Source organism: Carassius gibelio, chromosome B23 (genome assembly GCF_023724105.1).
Source record: "Carassius gibelio isolate Cgi1373 ecotype wild population from Czech Republic chromosome B23, carGib1.2-hapl.c, whole genome shotgun sequence".
Lineage (NCBI taxonomy): Eukaryota > Metazoa > Chordata > Actinopteri > Cypriniformes > Cyprinidae > Carassius > Carassius gibelio.
In genome coordinates, this window is record NC_068418.1 from 14,147,062 (window position 1) to 14,165,793 (window position 18,732).

The following is an 18,732-nucleotide window of genomic DNA, read 5'->3' on the forward strand; positions in this document are numbered from 1 at the left end:
ATGTTTTTTTCCTCATCATGACGTATTTTGGGACTGATGCGACTTGTACTCAGGTGCGACTTATAGTCCGAAAAATACGGTTATTCCGAGGGACTGCAACATCAGATGCTGGTTCTGAAAAAGTAGAGATGTAAAGTCATTAAAGTGCAGTACAGCATTAGAATTAATTTAAAAAACAAAGTATAGATGACAAGATAAAAATATACACGATTTTAAATTCAATGCATGAATACATTACAATCTGACACATTACTGCAGATTCTGTAAAGTGGAAAATACTGTAATTCGCTACATTGCCCTGTCCACTCAAGATCATGTAATTAGGAAATAAATAAGTAACAAGTAGTTATTGAGTGTAAGACAAAAGTGAATGAACACACCTCGTGAAAATTCTGCAGGAAGAAAATGTGGCAAGTTTAGGCTGAAAGATGTCCTTTTCTCAAGCAAGTCAAGTTCTTTCCACAGGACAGTATCAATGACAAGCTTAAGCAAATATGAAACTTCACACAGCATTGCTTGTACACACACCTGAAGGACCTTTGCAACAGAAGTATGAGCATCACTTAGGTGCTATCGAGGGCATGTTGTCTTGAGGATAGTCTGCTTGAATGAAACATAACCAGATATTCAACAAATTAATTCATATAAAGCATATATTATATAGAGAGAGTTACAAGATGTTATGATCTGTTCTGTAAAATACTTTTGTAACATTACAGTATATTTAACAAACATACAAACAAGAAAAAATAAAGCAGACATCTATTACCTTTCCGCATTGATTAAAGGCTTGATTCTCCATTTTCTTCGGGTTTTGTTTAGCAACAGAAATGTTTAAATGGGGCTCGCAAACATATCAGCTCAGCCTGAGAGGTGTTTTAGACTGAAACTCCTGGCTCTCTCCAAAAGATGTGCTTTTGAACTCTGAGAGAAAGACCCTACCATTAGTGTCACCAGTGAGTAACGCTTGTCTGTCTGCATCTGGTGCACTGTTAGTGTGACAGACGACGAGGTTTCAGACAGACAATAGCTTTAGTTGTCTTAACACAAACTAAAAATATCTATGAACTAAAAACACCTTGTGTATCTAGAAGGTGAGTTTTTATTTAAAAACAAAACAACAAAAAAAACAGGTCACGACAATACAGTATAATTGCAAATCAAACACAGGCACACTTGTGTTTGCTACAGCATATACTAAATCACAGGTTTTTGTAAAAAAAGAGGATTATAGTTTTAAGCTTTTTAGGAGTATTCTATTAGAAGGCAATTTTATAAGTGGAATGCTTATTGATCAGTGTCTTGCAGTTTGTTATTTATTCCTATTATAAATCTGCATGACAGTGCATGGCATGGGAACAGTCCTGAACATGTAAATAAGTGGTCTGATTGGTTATGTTTGACACCTCATGCCTTTCACTAATTAAATCCAAGCTGAAGGTTGTAGATTTCTGCTTAGTCCTTGGTCCTTAGATTGGTAAAGGGAGAGAAAAGCCACATATCTGTTCTTAAGCTCCTCCATCCGTTCGGCTAAAACACAAACAAAAAAAAACAAGCAAATTATTCAGAAGTTGGAGCGCAAAGTTTCACTCAAATCCAAGAAAACACTCACGCAGTGTGCACTTCTTCCCTTTAGACCAGTACTGCTCTTCTGTCTGCAGCTGTCGCACTGTTTGTGTGAGAGACGATGAGGTCTCATACAGCTGCATAAGAGCCTCCAGCTCCTGAAACGTAAAAGAAGAATACACAAAACGGCTGTCCAGAGAGTATCCAGACATGTAATTCAAAACTCTCTTCAACGGCATTCTTTTAAAAAACAACTGCATTCTACCTAGAAACATAAAAAACTGTGCAAATTCAGAATAGATTACAGGTATTAATGTTCAGTTTCCAATGCACAGACCAAAGATTTTGCTTCATAAGACCTCAATATATTGTCAGGAGCCATTTGTATTACATTTAGCGTCCCCTGATTTTTACTTCTTTTGACTGTAACCACTGACTTGTTTTTCACGCATTGCCAAGGACTATGGTCTAAGCTAAAAAAAAAAATACCAGTAACTAAAAAATCTTTACTGTTATACAAGAAAAAAAAAAGTCAATTAACAGCAAATTTTCATTTTTGAGTGAACGATCTCTTTAAGTTACTGCAGATAAATGATGAAGGATGCTTTACCGTATTACAGGTGTGCAGGAGCTGATGTACAGACTGAAACACTTGAGCACCAGAACTGAGGACCGGAGGGGATCTTTGGCAGTACGCCTTGAAGTCTGTTTTATAGATGTGTCCAAAAGCCGTCATGAGCTGAGACATGTCTGAGATGGCCACTTTCAGCGCACAGGGGGACAGAACAGCTGCCGAACCTGACGAATGTGACTGCAGGAACTCACACTGAGGAACAGAGAGAATCATGCTATTATTATGGAAACCAAACACATCATATCAGATCTGAAAAATGGCACATGATGTTCCCACCTCGTTGTGGAGCTCGACTAGTGTGCTCTGTGTAGACTGCAGCAGCGCCATGGCCTCTGTCAGGCTTTCTTCTCCATGACTTCCTAGTCGGGAATGTTGATCACTCCTTCAACAGCAGCACATAACAACTGTGTTAAAGACAGCAGTAGAAAACATACATGGGTGCAGAACAATCATACAGACCTGTTTATGATATCACCCGGTTTACTGTGTTGTTTTCCATTCGTTTTTTTGTGAGTTGACTGTGTGCGTATTAGATGTTCACGGATATGTGCAGGCCACGGGTTGCAGACTGGATTCAGGAGCACATCCATGTCTGGTAAGTGATCCTGAAACATTAGTTCCTGAAGGAGATCATCGTTCCTCACATTGTCATCACAAGAGGATGAGTTCTGCCTACATCCATCAAAACAAACACAATAGAAACAAGCACATGCAAATTATCGCAGGGGCTTCGGAGGGCAGGAATTAAGGATGAAGTTAAATCAATGTTACAAAAAGCTGCAAAAGTCAGATACCTAAAGTTGATGGAGGAGTCTGCTTGAATGACCATTAGAAGCTGCTCCAGAAACCTCAGCTGCTGTAATGGTGGTGCAAGACCCTGGAAATATAACACACAACAGGACACTTTAATTCAATATGTTAACCAAAGTTAATGAAGTATTCAACAGCGTGAAAGATCACATTTTCAAAAACATTTCAGAGGAATCTCTATTCTGCTCGATACATAAAATGCACTAGACAGTGTAAAGATCAGCATTGTAGAACTTCATACCTTGATTAAATCCTGGTCGTTAGCTTTACATAACATCATTTCAAAACCAAACCGTGCGAGTTCTGTGTGCAAGAGAGAAAGCACAACAAAACAATAAACATATATAACTATATATTAAACAATAAGCATATGAAAATAACATAATAATTTGAAATAGCAGACAGAGACTTCGCTGGATCTTCTTATCTTTGTAAATAAATATCAGAGTAACAGATTTTAAACCGAACTTACTTATTCTAACCTGTGCTTATTAAAATATCTAAAAGAAAAAAGTAATCCTTATATTTGTTTTAATTTAATACAATTAGCAATCCTTACAAAGAGTCATTAAATGTCATCAAATGATTCTTGTTCTAAATAATGGTAAAAATGTACGCAGTCATTATTTTATGCTCAGAAAAAAAAAAGATTTTGACAAGACACGTTCTTATGTAACAGAAAAAAACTACATTTAAAGATTAAAATTAATTTAGAACGTATAGTTTTTATGCCTGAAAACCTCTTTTCGTCTTTGACCCATACAAGGCATTACCTTGAACTAAATCCTCATTCTGAGTTGCTTTAATTGTGGAAAACTTCTCCTTTAGGGATGGACAAATGCTTTGTAAAAACAAACACACAAACAAAGCAAGGCATTTTAGTACACAGATCTGCAAACTACAAACTTGTCATTATTCTAATCATGTTTGATAGTCATTTAGGCATCAGACCTGGCGCAAATCCACTTGAGGATATCAGTCCTGTGTAAAGAGGGAGAGCAGAGGAGCTCGTGCACACTGTCCGGCTCCCGCAGGTACAGCCCGTCCACCAGAGGACAGCCCACACTCTGAGCGACAACAATCAGTTACTGTGTTTTACTGACACTTTGCTCGGGTTTCTATTATTTGTCAGGCTCGCTAAACAGATACATATGCAGCATTCATTGAGCCTGACAGACGAAACGATAACGTTAACTAAACCAGCAATAATATCAAGTACTGTATTGTTTTTCTATTACACAAATGATGTCCTGAATTGTGGAAAAAAGTGATATCTTAAACTATGTGATTTTAACAGTTAACGTACACAAACTAGCAGCTCACTGACCCCAAAAAACACTAACGTTACTACAGACCCAGCACAGCGAGTTTTGAATTCGCGAAACATCAGAAAAATGATTGAGTGTGTCATTTTCTGTGTGTGGTGTGTCTATGAAGATGTGTAAACTACCTGAAGGGTGTTGTAAACTCGAACAGACAGCAGCTGCTCTTTTGAATTGCCCGCCATGTTTGTTATTCCTGCAGCGCGTGCGCGTCTGTGCGTGGGTCCGCGTCATTCAGCGCATGCGGCTACAGCGACCCCCGGCGGCCGCTAGCATATTACAACGAAACACAGTCCACAATAGGTTACTATACAGGCTTAGCTAAGTAGGGTTATAATATTTACATTGAGAATTATACAGATTTGAGCACTTTTGTTTGGTGATTCAGTAAAACAAACAGTGTGGGATGTTCATTTCTTATATTTCAGGTATGGATGTATGTGTGTTTATATTTCTACACATCCTCTAACTGCTTTTAATTATTCATTTTAGATCATATGCAAACAAATTTATCAGTACATCCCAAAAAAAAATTTCTGGTACAAATCGAATTTCTTATGTACGTATGAAACAGCTTGATTAAATGAATCTAAAATATTTGTTGGACAAAAATATGTTTTTATTTAAATTAGGTTTTCATCAGTGTTGCTAGAATGATGCAATAACCAAGAAAATAAAAAAATCACAAACAATTTGCTATATTCTCTATTGTGTCCCTTATGTAAAAAGGTATCTTCCACATAAACTGAGAAAAAGACAATTTCATAGTTTGTTTAAATGTGCAGGCTAAACATTACATAATATCACATGAGATCTTTTGTTATGCTATGGAGTAAGCCTATAGTGTCCAGTAAGTTGTTCGGTAAAAACACGTTGATGACATGAAAGGCAGGTTGAGTCCCAATACAATCATGTGAGCTTAATCATCAGTGAAGTTTAAAGATCTGGTCTGAGCGAGTGCAGTTTCAAATATTACACTGCCCCTGAAACAAGGGGATGAGATGTAAAGTTAGTACAGTCTACCTCAGTTAACTAAACTATAAAAATAATGGAAAGAATGAGTATACGTCTATTTTCTAATGATGCTTTGCTGTTACTCTGCTCACCCTCCAGTCTCAAATCCCAATGCTGTGACGAAGATGTTGATAAGAACGGTAAAGAACACAAACACAGTTGCTGCGTCATTCATTGTGTTAAGTCTCGGCTGTTTCTTAACATCATTCAGGTCATACTTCACTGAAGGGAGCAAGAGAAAACACATAAGTGTTACATCAATGAAATTACAGCAGAATACTTTCAAAGAGATAACTAACCAATGAAGATGAGCAGGAGGCCAACAATGACCTGCAGTGAGATAGACAGTGAGATCAGAGCGATGAGAGGAACGTAGAAGCGGTGCTGTGCTCCTGAATGCAGCACTGTCTTCAGCTGAGAGGAGTTCGCCATCAGAAGAGCCACATCCAACATGCTCTGCGCTGCACTCTTCTTAGTAGCGTAATGATTCATGTTGAAGGGACGCTGTGTGCTCCCTGCACCAGGAGCCTGACAGGGAGTGAAGATTACTAACAAAAATCTGTTGGTGAACACTGTAAACATTCAACATATTTTCTATTCCCTCCTAATTTTATATATGTAAAATGGTAAAAAAGCTGTCACTTGGGCAGTACCTTTTCAAAAGATACACCTTGGCACCTGAAGGCTCCATTCTTGTACCTTAAAGCTATATATGATTACCTATAACATACAGGTACCATCCCAGTAACAGCTTTTCTCCCTTTTTCTGAGAGCGTACATATGATTATATTGCTTAGACAACAAAAAATCTTCCGGCAAATACAATACAACAAAGGTTTTTGAGTAATTGAGACCCCAGACAGGAGGGTTACAGTTTGTCTTAAGGGCTAAGTCTTGAGGGTCAGTGCTATGAAACCAATAAGTTCAAGTTCATTAAAAAAAATAAAAGTGTTGTATCATATGTGTAATAATCATTTTGTATTTCCCAAGAACATAATTCACAAAGATCCTCAATTTGATCATTTATTGTTTCTCTTATCTTGCATTTCTTTTGAAGAGTTCATGTAGCTTGTTCCTGAATAGTCAAGAGATGGATACATTTTAAACAGGGTATAACAACTCTGTTCTGGTTATATACAAAATAAGGGAATGATAACATCCCCAAGGTAAGACTGCAGTTGTGTGTCTGTCCGCATAGCAGTTTTGGGTGGTGAAGAAGGGTGTTCTCCAGTTCTTTCAAACCTAATGTTTCATTCTGTAAGAGCAGACAAGTACACTCCCTAATATGCTATTTATAGTGTTACAAAAACAGTACTGGTTTAATTCCTCTTTTACATGTAACTTTTAATGCACTCCAATATATGTTTATTATAATATTTTGTAAAACTGGATATAGGCTGGCTAATCAATAAACATGTAAACAAAATGATAAGAACGAATAATACAGAATATAAACCATCAGGCTACAGTATATGATCACCTATAGTTATCCCTTTAAGATAAATAAAACGACACGTCTCCATTTTATCCTTTTTGCGTTAAAAAAGTACAAACTTTTTCCCTTTTTTTTTTTAAATAAAAAGCATCAAACATCAATATAAACTTTACCTCCACCGTTCCTGGTTCTTTAAGAGGTTGGTTCTCCTCCATAGAGACGGATGCTTAGCTTTGACTAATCAGACAATTTAAAAGAAGCATTCGAGAAGCTCACGAATTAATACAAAAACCGCGTGAGAAATTAGTGATTTCTACACTAAAACATAACAAACAACTGATTGCACCTTCAGCTCTGCTCTGGCTGTTAAGAGTATTAGTAGTGGTGAGGACTGATTCATCCCAGTGACTCGAATCCTTTGTTTACTTTCACTATAAAGAGTCGTTATGATTCGTTCAGAGACTCGTTCAGTAGTGCACAGTTACGTCAGCATTCCTTTAATTACCGGTTTTTAAATCAACACGTTTACACAATGATTACTCACCTCATGTATTCTACTGACACAACAAAACATCTAGATATTTTTTTGATAACTCATCTACCAAGCCATTACCAAATAACAAAAAAAAACTGGAAGGCCTTTAACATAAAACAATTTTGTCTTTTGTAATTATCTCAGTAATTTGACTTGAAACAAACTATGAATGCGAATTGTGTCCTCCCAGGATGTTTTGCTCCAGCAAAGCCAGGAAATGCTCACTTACCTCATTCCATGACAATTCATCCAGCATCCCAGCACCATCCCAACTCCAAATAAAGTAATTATGCTTAATAAGCAGAGCTCCATCATGGGCAGCAAGACAGTTACATTAACCTTGTCTCCCATTGGTATCATTTAATTCAGATAAATGTAATGGAAAAATGGTAGTTAATCCCTTAAAATGTAAGTCACGTTCTCGTCCTGTCTAAGTGGCCAGCTCCTGGCCAGAGTAACCTGCAATGAGAACCAGAACAAACTATTTACAGAATACAAAGTTTGCCAAAATGTGAAGCAAAAGTGTTGCCCATCCCAAAATGATAACCAGAATGACTTTATCTTTCCAAAAAAGATTCTGGCAGTTTGTGAAGCTGTGTCATCAAGCAGAAGAAATAATCACAAGCACACAATAAAACACAACCACAGACACTGGTCAAAGTTATTATTGTAGAATACTTTGATTTGATTTTTTATACAGACAAAAAGTGTTGACTTATTTTCCCATTAAATTCTTAGATTTCCATACAGTTTAGTCTACAGTATACAGCTGTGTTCTTTCATCTTAGATAGATACTTTTTTTCTCTTAAGTAACAGGCAGGTAATTATTAATATATTTCATAGTTTAATTTTTTTTTTTTCCTTTTTTCCATTGTAGAGCAGTAAGTGTATTTTCAGGATAATGTGCAACTGTTTTTCCCCCCATCGGCTAAAAGAGCACTGATGGAAAAAGACAATAATAATAATAATCATAATAATAGTCATAATAATAGTAATCATAATAATGTACAAGCTGTTCAATTGTAATTCTTTACAAAAAAGTAAAATAAGAAAGAAATTAGAAGAGACAATAGAGTAAAGCAAAAAAAAAACGTAATCTTAAATCGTAAACAAAAGACGCACATGTGCACATTTTGGCAAAATGTACAGTAATGGTGCAGTTGTACAATAATTTATAACCTTTATATTAAATATAGTATATTATTTACTTTTTTTCACCTTACCTTGCATTTTCTACAACAGAATGAAACAAAATGAAGGCAGATGAAGGAGATTTTGGATTATTTATTTTCTAATATATATATATATATATATATATATATATATATATATATATATATATATATATATATATATATATGTCACTCTATCAGGAGTCTTGATGAAGTGGCTGTCTGTTGTGGTGGAGCGGAGGGATACCATACATATGCCACTGTGAAAAATATCTGTCTGGAGAGTTCAATGATTGGGGTATACGTCTTATATATAGTTGTTAGATTTAGAAATGATTAAGAGACGAGCATAGCTTGAGGCCTATTTTGGTAGTTAAGCTTTGCTGAGGATAAGATAAGGTTAGGAAATGTTTCTTTATTATGGTATAGCAGGTTCAGTGACCTATCCTCCCTGACCACCACTTTGGCCTGCTGACTGTGTGTGGGCCTTTAAATGGGTTCAGCCCATGAGACCTGCCAGCGCTCTCAACACTAGAGACTCCACTGGAACTGTCTGAGCCCGATCGAACCCGGAGAAAGGTCGGACACACTCATGCAGATAGAACACAGTTTTGCTTGAAGGAATATTCCGAGTTCAATGCATGTGAAGCATTTGTGACATTATGTTGATTACCACAAGATATACTTTTAAATTAAAATGTATAAAAGAAAATGCGAGGCAATTGTTGATAATAAATTAAGTTGCAAATATTAAGGTTGCGATGTAGCACCTTCAATGAAACTGAATGGTTGTTGAAGGATTTAAAAGAAAAAATGTGACAATTATAATCGTAAACATTGAATTTGATTAATTCTATTGTAAAAATGTATATTTAACCTTTAAAACTGTTAAAACAATCATTTTTACAATCATTTTAGGGTTTTATGGTGTCACATCATCATTCATACGCTTTGCATCTTCTGGCTATACTATTGAAACAATGAGTATTTTAATGTTCACAGATTGGCCCCATTCACTTTCATAGCAAGCCTTTCCGTATCCTCCAGATTTTGGATTTTTCTTAAACAAAAGCAGTGACTGAGCCCAGAATATTCCTTTAAAAATGGGTTTCCATTTAAAGATCCAACGACAAAACTATCTGCTAGTCGTAGAACAAGTCAACCCATTTCAGGCAATGTGTTTTTTGGCATACTATAACAAGTAGTCAGATTGGCAGTGCGACACTGCTCCACCTCCAGGCTCCACGCCACAGACAGGGCAGAGTATCAGGAGGAGAACATCAGCATGGATTATAGCACATTAATGACAGCACAGATGCGCTGGAAGGAGAAACGCGTGTCCTCCAACCACTTAAGAGCCACAGTGAAGCATCAACAGACAAAAGTGAAGTCAAACAATGAAGGTGTAAAGCAAGCAATATGATATCAACATGCTCCACAAAGACACGACCGACCAATGCAATGACATGATCTAGTGACATTCATGCTTGCATTGTCTGCTTTCAATATTCGCCAGTTTCTTTGAACTGGACAATCTAGAAAAGTATTCTATACAGATAAAGGTTTTTTTTTCTTCAAGATCCATATGTACATGAAGCGTATTTCACAGAGCTGTGGGCAGGGCAGTCTGTTGCATAAGTGCCAGTCTCATTCCCCGAAATGATTGTAATAAGTTGCAATGCATCGACTGAAGTGGTATCATAATAACGATACCATTCTAGACGATTATGGGGTATAACAGGAGGCAACCCTCAAATGGTACAACTGATCAGTGGAACGTCAATGGAATGTAACTGAATCAAACACACTATCATCTGACATGGAGAATCATGCATGTCTTTACATACAGTATATAATAGGGATTACTTGTTCTGAAATGCTAAAATATAGAACAATAGCCAGACAGTGTGTGTATCAAAGTCCACGGTGAACCCTGATATTGTGCAAAAGTAATGATACCCTCACGGATTGTCCATCTTTAGTATCTTTCATCTTTTTTTTTTTTTTTACTATGGTGTGGCAGTATATGATGGATTCCCTACCCTGGTGACCACAGTCTGCAGATATTCATAATCTGATAAATATTTCACATACAGTACATGAGGAAAGCAAGTGTGAGTGCGAATGTATTTAAAGGGCCAGCAGGTATGCATGTACTGAGTAGAATTATTTGAACATGTTTAAAGGGTTGATGCATTTGTTGGTGTCATCTGCACAACATGAATTGTAATGGCTTTTATGTGAAAGAAATATAAGACACCATTAAATGTCGAGTCTGGGCAAACCCACTGAAATCCTTTAAATCCAATTTCAGCTACTTTGAACAAGGTATAACATATTAACAAGGCCATTTTGTCGTAAGGCTGATTGCCATTGCTGAGATGGAAAACCACTGAAATCCCACCCACGATCACTGAATTGCTGTGATGGGATTGCCCAAATCCTCTACCCTGTAGTATATTCTTAACATGAACATGTTGCATAAATGTTTAAAATATCATGAGCATGATTTCAGTTTAATTCTCCCTTAGAATGAAGCTAAAAATTACCCAAAAATAATACTTCTTTTTTTTTCATTTACATAAAATGCTGCAAACAATGCTCGTTAAAATGGTGCGGCGACGTTTTTGTCTTCTTTTTGTTATCAGCAGACACATTATAATTGACTTAATCTAAGCTTCAAATTAATATTATCTTTGCTTTGTTAGTACTTCTTTTTCTAGATTTTTTTTTATGCTTTTAGGACAGACACAACACACACAGACACATAGAGAGAGAGAGATAGACAAAGTGAAAATGAAAGAAGATCTGGGTGATCACAATAAATAAATGAATGAATAAATAAATAAATAATACATCAATCAATAAATAAAATGTTTTAAAGCTAATCCATAAAGCACTCAGAGTAATACAAGTCGTTTTCTGTGATATCGCAATGATAATCCGAGCACTCAGGATGATGGTGGCGATAGTAAGAAGTCACACATGATAATAATAATAATATTGAGTTTAGTAACACCGATAAAAAGTAAAGTGAATGGACCCCTACTCCACCTGTAGGGAACATATTCCTTTGCATTATGAGAGGTCAATAGTCACCAGCACTAAAGAGCCGATAAAATCCATCGGGTCTGGATTCCTCACCTTCTCAGGTCTGTCCAAAGGAACCACAGACATGCAGCAGACTGGCCTCCTCTCCCCACGGTGAGAGGAGAGGTGTCTGTGGGGCTGTTGTTGAGACATGAGGAGTGAAAGTGCTTTCGGTGGATGGTGGTAGTGGGCAAATGATTGGTCTTAGTGTTGGGGGTAAACCACCTACAACATGTCCGTAGGAGCCTCCCCCACCAGCCTGACCCACACAGGTCCGCATCCTCAGAGTTCTTAAGGTCTTATCCTCTTGAGCGTGGTCAGTCATAGAGAGGTCTCCAGGGCAAGGAGAGGGTACAGCTGTTGAGAGGGGGTTGTCCAGTGCCCGTCTGGGCCTGTGGGGAGGTTCAGGTGGTAGACGTCGCTCTCAATGGCATTATTGTTACGGTTAGGTGTGACGGGGAGGCTGTACTGCCGGTAGGGACGGGGGTGGGAACGCTGCGGATGCTGGACCGGAGGAGGAGGGGGCTTTCGGAAGGCCGGATGCAAGTGCTGGTTGTGTCTCGACCACTCCGATTCGTCGTCAATGTCGGTGTCGTCGATCAGCGGGATGTTGTGGATGAAGTCGTTGATGAGAAACTCGGGGTGCGCCATGAAGTTGTGGATGGAATTCCTGGACGCGGGTTTCTCGATTCCGTCATAAAGGGAGCTACGGAACGCTTTCACCACCCGCATCTACACGTGAAGAGAGGGGACGAGGCACAGAGAGAAAACAGAGTGGGAGAAGTGAGGACAGGAAGAGGATTGAGACAGAGGAGAGTGGGAGCAAAGAAATCTCTCAGTACATGTGTGATAGAAAAGATCTGAATCACTGTAGAACCTGTTCTGAACATGCCTTACAATGTACAGACAGCTCAAGATTAGGTTGCACTAACTGAATCTGTCTGTCTTTTTTTTTTATTAGGGTATAGTAATAATTTTATTTTGGTACTTGAAGGTGCAATGTGAAATTTCTAGTCACAAAAAACAAGAATTGCGCAAAAGTTTTTGTTGCAAATTCTTGAGCCCATTACATGCTTCAGTTTTAGTGTGAACGCTTAAACCTAAAGTATGCTTCAGATTTAATGTGAATTTTTAAACACAAAGTATACTTTAGTGTTGATGCAAATGCTTAAGCCCAAATTATGCTTCAGTTTTAATGTGAACGCTTAAGCCCAAAGTACAGAATGCTTTAGTTTTAATGTGAACGCTTAAGCCCAAAGTACAGAATGCTTTAGTTTTAATGTGAACGCTTAAGCCCAAAGTATGCTTCATTTTTAATCTGAAAGCTAAAACCCAATGTATGCTGCAGTTTTGTTGCAAATGCACAAGCCAGAAGTATGCTTCAGTTTTATTGTGAAAGCTTAAACCCAAAATATACTTCAGTTTTGATGCAAAAGCTTAAGCCCAAAGTACAGAATGCTTTAGTTTTAATATTATATGAACGCTTAAACCCAAAGTATACTTCAGTTTTATTGTGAATGCTTAAACCCAAAGTATGTTTCAGTTTTGGCCCAAATCTAAATCCCAAAGTATACTTTAGTTTTAATGCAAATGCTTACACCCAAAGTTTGTTTCAGTTTTTACGCATATGCTAAATTGTCAAAACTGAAACTGTGTACTTTAGTTTTGATGCAAACGTTTACAATATATTTACTGCAGAATATGTAACCTTTCGAAGTATACTCCATTTGACATCAATTAATTAAATCACTGATTCATTTGGGAATGAATAAGCGCTACGTTTTGTTCCTTAAAGACATCAGTTAATTCTGCTATGGCTTCATCTGGAACTATTGGTGGACCAAAAATAGGCAAAGTAACTGACAATATTCTGTTTGAAATCTAAATTACCCCTAATGTTTGAACTTTGTTTTAGTGAAATGTTAAATTAAAATAATACCATACTTGCAATTATGTCATTCTTTACTGGTGTAAATATTCAACATTCTTGCATATATGATATAATATTGCTTAATAGGTTGGGAAATCATTACAAAAACACTATAGACATTGTTTTACTGGTTTCTAATGGTAATATTTACTTTCCTTTGGTAATCCACCATGCATTAATAATGCCCCTGGTCATTGCGTAAGCCAATTATGGGCTGCTCAGACAAACAGATTGCACTTGTGTTTTAGGTTTTATGCTGCAGAAATTACACAATGCACATTCAGTTTTTATATTCTAGAATACCTATAAACATGGACTTTATACTAAAGCTGCACAACCAGATCTTAAGCGTTTCTCAAAGAAAGACAGATGACAAACAAAATAAAACCAAATTAAAGGTGATGAACATTCTCATAAACTCAAAACAGAAAACAGACCAGGCCTAAAACTAACAGATTAATGGAAGCACAAAGTACCAAACAAAAAGCCAATACAAAATATATGCCATGTGTGTATATTGACTTATCAGTGGTGAAAATTGAAGTAGTGACACAAAGAGAAGGAGAAACATAAGGCAGGATGTCTTGATACACACATAGACACACAGCTAATGGAAGAAACAGTGGGTAAGAATCTGCAACACGGTGCTAAGCACAGGGGATGTTATGAATACACAGATGCATGACTGGGGGACCTGGGGTATGCTGTTCTTGGAGGAGTTATGACATAATCCTCAAGTATACTAGCAGCATTCAAAAGTGTGTTAACAAGGAAGCAGTGGCACTCTAGTAATATGATTGTGATATCATAACAGAAGCAATGGAGACAACATGCATAATGACGCCATCAGCCAATGATGCCAGTTAATGCCAATGAGTGAAAATAGGTCATGATCTATGAAGATATACTGTAGCTGAGGTGTTAAATATCAGAGGATCTGTAATCTAATCAATGGATTTATATTTCTCCCTGATCAGCAGAATGAGTTTTATTCCAATCTACTGTTATGATTTACTGGAAATGGAAATTCCATTTAATAATAATAATAATAAAAATAATATAAAACGTGTGTTTCTTCAATTATGGGCACTTCCAGAAAAAAGAAAGAAAGAAAGAAACCCCGTTAGAAGGCTTCTTACATTTTAACTATTATAATTTATCTTCAATTGTACTAATAACAATTTTCCAGCAACAGACATACATAAATCATAAGGAATAAGAATTCTCTCATTATTTACAGAAATGCACATATCAAAATAAAAATACAATATATATATATATATATATATAGCAGCTAAATTATGGCACAAACAAGGAACAGTAATTTGTGTAAAAAAAAAATTCACAATAAAAATGTTGAAATGTAATTAAGGGGTTTTTCAGTTTTATTGTGACCTACATATTAAAAAGGTTTTAAGCTTTTTTTATTTTTTTATTTTTTTTTATCAACTATGATTTAAAAGTGTATTTGAAGAAACACATGCAAATGATCTACAGATGTGCGTCTGCCCCTGTAGGCCTGTGATAAATTACTCCACAGGCTCAGATTACATTGACTGCCAGAGGATAAATTATCAAATTTCCAGAGACATCATCTAAACGGATGATGATGACTAGTCACTTCCTGGCACTGGGCCATTGATTACATGACACCAACCGCTGTGACAGGAGACCTTAACAAGCACTATCACACTGACAAGAACAGAGCAGGCACAATAAACAAGGTCACAGCATCTCTGCTTTCTGCAAAAGTCACTTTATCAGCATAAATAGATCACACCTTTGTACAGTATCACAGGTCTGGATCTGATTTGAGTTGTTGTTTTTTTTACTTTGTTTTTTTTTATATCAGTAAGGGATACTATTCTGGATTACTGTCCGAATGTCAGATTCAGTTATGAATGTTTAAAGAGGTGTGGAAAAGCACATTCAGTGAGAGAGATAGAGAGAGTGCGAGCATCTTTTGGCATGCAGCAGAGCAGTCGAGTGCAGATGAGACACAGAGAAGAAGAGCTGAAGAGTGCTGATGAGATCTGCCTCAGTCTATATGCAGAGAAAAGAAGAAGGAGCATGGGAACCGATCAGAAAGCAAAATGCTCATTCAAGTGCAGCTGTCTCGTTGACGTGTTACAGGAACAGAAACAATGAAAGTCAAGGTCAAACTCAAAAAACTTGAATGCGTGATGGTAAGCAGTCAGGCTCATGCTGTAAGAGTAACTCAAATGCAGCTGGAGCACATATACACACGCGTCTCATGTGTGTGTATATATTCAGAAGGAAGGAGATTTGAGAGCGCAATCCTTTGCTGTGGCCACAGGCCGGTGCCGCCCATCCCAACCTTCACTTCAACACTCACCCAGCAAAGGAAAAGAAGCTAAAATTACCAAGAAAGAATTTAGAAGAGACAAAACAAACAAACAGGAAGGGACTGTCAAGCATTTGGTTAAGTGCTTATCTGTTTTTCCAAAGAGCCTGTTTGTTGAGAAAAAGACATGCAAATCTGAATTGGGAACTGTTTGTTTTCATTTTTGTTCTTTAAGCTTCTTTCTTTCAGTTTTTTTTTTTTTTTTTTTTGCATGGATACAGGTAAACATTCGAGTATATCGCCCACTTTTGGGAAATGTGTGTTTGTTTAAAACTGACTGAGATTTCTTTCCCTCTTTGTTTTGAAAGTTTGCATGCCAGATTACTATCCACTGTCTCCCCCACGCTGTCCTTCAAAGAAAAAAAGCTTGATGGAAAAAAATTATCATTAAAACCAAAAAAAGACTTCTTTACTCAACAAATATTTCCCAAAGATGTCTGAAATGAAAATAGAGCTACACAGAAAGACTTGAAGCAGACAAAGTGATAAGATGCAGGAAAGGAGAGGAAGTAGTTAACAAAGCAGTGATGAAATAATGATTTCATGTTGAATTGGTATGAATGCATTCAAAAAGGTTTATGCATTATGACTGTTAAAGGGTAATCGCTGGACATGGACCTATTTTCACTCTTTAAAATGGGTAAATAAAGAAGCTGGTCAAAATTAAGAGTGAATTATCAATATATCTAACAGCTGTCTTTAATTTGACATAATTTATATTTAGAAATGACTGTAAATGCTGAAAATTATACAGTGCAATGCTCTTCATGTAGTGAATTTAAGATTGTGCTCTATTAATACAATTAATGCAACTCAAATGATAAATTATTAAATTTTTTTAAAGGAGTTGTTTTTAATTGCAGCAATGTGTGTATTTTGCTTTGATATTCTTTGCCATAATTTGTGATTTATCTCACATATCTCACATATTTGCATCTTGAATAATTTAACTATGGTGATCTTTTTAAAATGATACAATATTATGCATTTAGTAATGCATTTTTTTAAATGCACTGTATAATCTGATGGCAGAATTCGCACAGTGACACAGACTATGAATATGATTATTTTTATCAGATGGTGGTAATCAAAGCTAGGAAAACTTTATAATAAATTAGCGTCACTTAGACCTTTCCTCTTTGAGAAAATATATCCCACTGACTGTCTTTTACTGATATGGCGCATCTGTGTTGAGCAGTGAACCATAACCGCACAAGACAAATGTTTGAGCAAATGAGTGAGATAAACATGAATCTATCAGAGGCAGCACTGCGTCTCCTCTCAACCTCTGGGTTACAATGCGCACCCATCTTACAAAACCTAAAATGAAAACAAACTTGATCCGTAGATCTGTCAAATATTTTTAAACAAACATTTGCTTGTGAGACTGCTGTGAGGAAAAAAATACGAGCTGTGATGAATGATTGATCTAAATATAGTGCTTTCTTCTCTGAAGAGCTACATCGCGGGCATGAAATGATTTTCAAAGATACGGACAGATGATGTATAAATACATACATCATAAATGAATAAAAATACTACATTTAGGCAAAGATATCAACACACTAAGATCTACTAAATGTTTCTGTAGTCTGAATTCTAACATGAGGTTGACAGAATGATGTTATTAATGATTGTAAATCTCAGTCAAAGCCAAAGAAAATTCAGCGTGAGAAAAAACAACAAAAATTATGTGTATAGGGCTGAAAAAGAAGATTAGAGTGAGTAGAGTGGCATATTTCACCCACATAAGCACAAGTCCGCAAACACAATGTGACAAAGTGTGATGAAAAATGTACAGATACACATGAAGCACATCAAGGAGAATGATACATGTTAGTAATTAACATAATTAAACATTTCTAGCCTGGAGAAAAGAAGAAAAAAAAAACATCACAAAGATGGAGAAATAGCTAGGAAAAAAAAATCTTTAAGAACTGAAAAAAAATGTAGTTAATCCACTATTCTCAGAAAAGAAAACGTATAATACCGTATTTTCCGTACTAAAAGTCGCACTTTTTTTCATAGTTTGGCTGGTTCTACGACTTATAGTCAGGTGCGACTTATTTATCAAAATTAATTTGACATGAACCAAGAGAAATGAACCAAGAGAAAACATTACCGTCTACAGCTGCGAGAGGGCGCTCTATGCTGCTCAGTGCTCCTGTAGCCTACACTGAAAACATAGAGCGCCCTCTCGTGGCTGGAGATGGTAATGTTTTCTCTTGGTTCTTGGTTCTAAATAAATGCGACTTATAGTCCAGTGCGACTTATATATGTTTTTTTTTTCCTCGTCATGACGTATTTTTGGACTGATGCGACTTATACTTAGGTGTTACTAATTGTCCGAAAAATACGGTACACAATCTTAAATTCAGGAATGAAATACTATCAGGGTGTATTAAAGCACTATTCTGCCTACAAAACAAGTTTAAAGAATAGTTCACCCAAATTATAATTATTATTATTATTCACCCTTATGTTGTTCCAAACCTGCATGACATTATTTCTTCGGTGGAACATGAAAGCAGATATTTATACCCAAATCCAAAGTCCAAGCCCAAACTTCCATCAATGAAAGTGAATGGTGACCACAAATAGAAGGACTTCAATATTTTCAGTGTATTACAGCTTAAATATTGGTCTGTTCTAGGGCTGGGACAACGCGGCGAGGTCATCGATGACGTCGACGCAAAAAATATGTCGAAGCAAAATATGCGCATCGATTTGTCGACCTGTTTTTATTTCTCTAAAAAACATTTGCAAAACATTTACCTTATGTGCGCTGAATATACGCGATGGCCGGATCAACATTCTGTCCAACGTTATATAACCAATCCAGGGGTTTTTCTGCATTG

At 36.6% G+C, this 18,732-nt stretch overlaps 3 protein-coding genes across 7 annotated transcripts in view; all 3 read right to left on the reverse strand.

Moving 5' to 3' along the window:
• Nucleotides 1-1,079: 1,079 nt before the first annotated feature.
• On the reverse strand, nucleotides 1,080-4,626 carry haus7 (HAUS augmin-like complex, subunit 7). Its single transcript, XM_052593235.1, has 10 exons — nucleotides 4,461-4,626; nucleotides 3,962-4,077; nucleotides 3,784-3,851; nucleotides 3,252-3,313; nucleotides 2,995-3,077; nucleotides 2,660-2,872; nucleotides 2,477-2,582; nucleotides 2,177-2,392; nucleotides 1,613-1,724; nucleotides 1,080-1,530 (listed from the first exon to the last, which is right to left on the reverse strand). The coding sequence occupies exons 1-10, from the start codon at nucleotides 4,515-4,517 to the stop codon at nucleotides 1,424-1,426; spliced, it is 1,140 nt and encodes a 379-aa protein (XP_052449195.1). The 5' UTR covers nucleotides 4,518-4,626; the 3' UTR covers nucleotides 1,080-1,423.
• Nucleotides 4,627-4,964: 338 nt separating this feature from the next.
• si:dkey-93l1.9 (uncharacterized protein LOC562339 homolog) lies at nucleotides 4,965-7,729 on the reverse strand. Its single transcript, XM_052593573.1, has 4 exons — nucleotides 6,955-7,729; nucleotides 5,646-5,874; nucleotides 5,439-5,568; nucleotides 4,965-5,315 (listed from the first exon to the last, which is right to left on the reverse strand). The coding sequence occupies exons 1-4, from the start codon at nucleotides 6,994-6,996 to the stop codon at nucleotides 5,252-5,254; spliced, it is 465 nt and encodes a 154-aa protein (XP_052449533.1). The 5' UTR covers nucleotides 6,997-7,729; the 3' UTR covers nucleotides 4,965-5,251.
• Nucleotides 7,730-7,963: 234 nt separating this feature from the next.
• The window catches only part of atp2b3b (ATPase plasma membrane Ca2+ transporting 3b), a 62,014-nt gene continuing 51,245 nt past the window's right edge, over nucleotides 7,964-18,732 (reverse strand). For 3 of the 5 annotated variants that reach the window (XM_052593574.1, XM_052593575.1, XM_052593576.1), the window contains exon 22: nucleotides 12,137-12,311. In XM_052593574.1, the coding sequence (XP_052449534.1) occupies nucleotides 12,286-12,311 (26 nt within the window). In that variant the 3' untranslated portion in view covers nucleotides 12,137-12,285. Of the gene's footprint in view, nucleotides 12,312-18,732 lie in introns of all 5 variants that reach the window. The other 2 variants (XM_052593577.1, XM_052593578.1) reach the window with 1 other exon arrangement.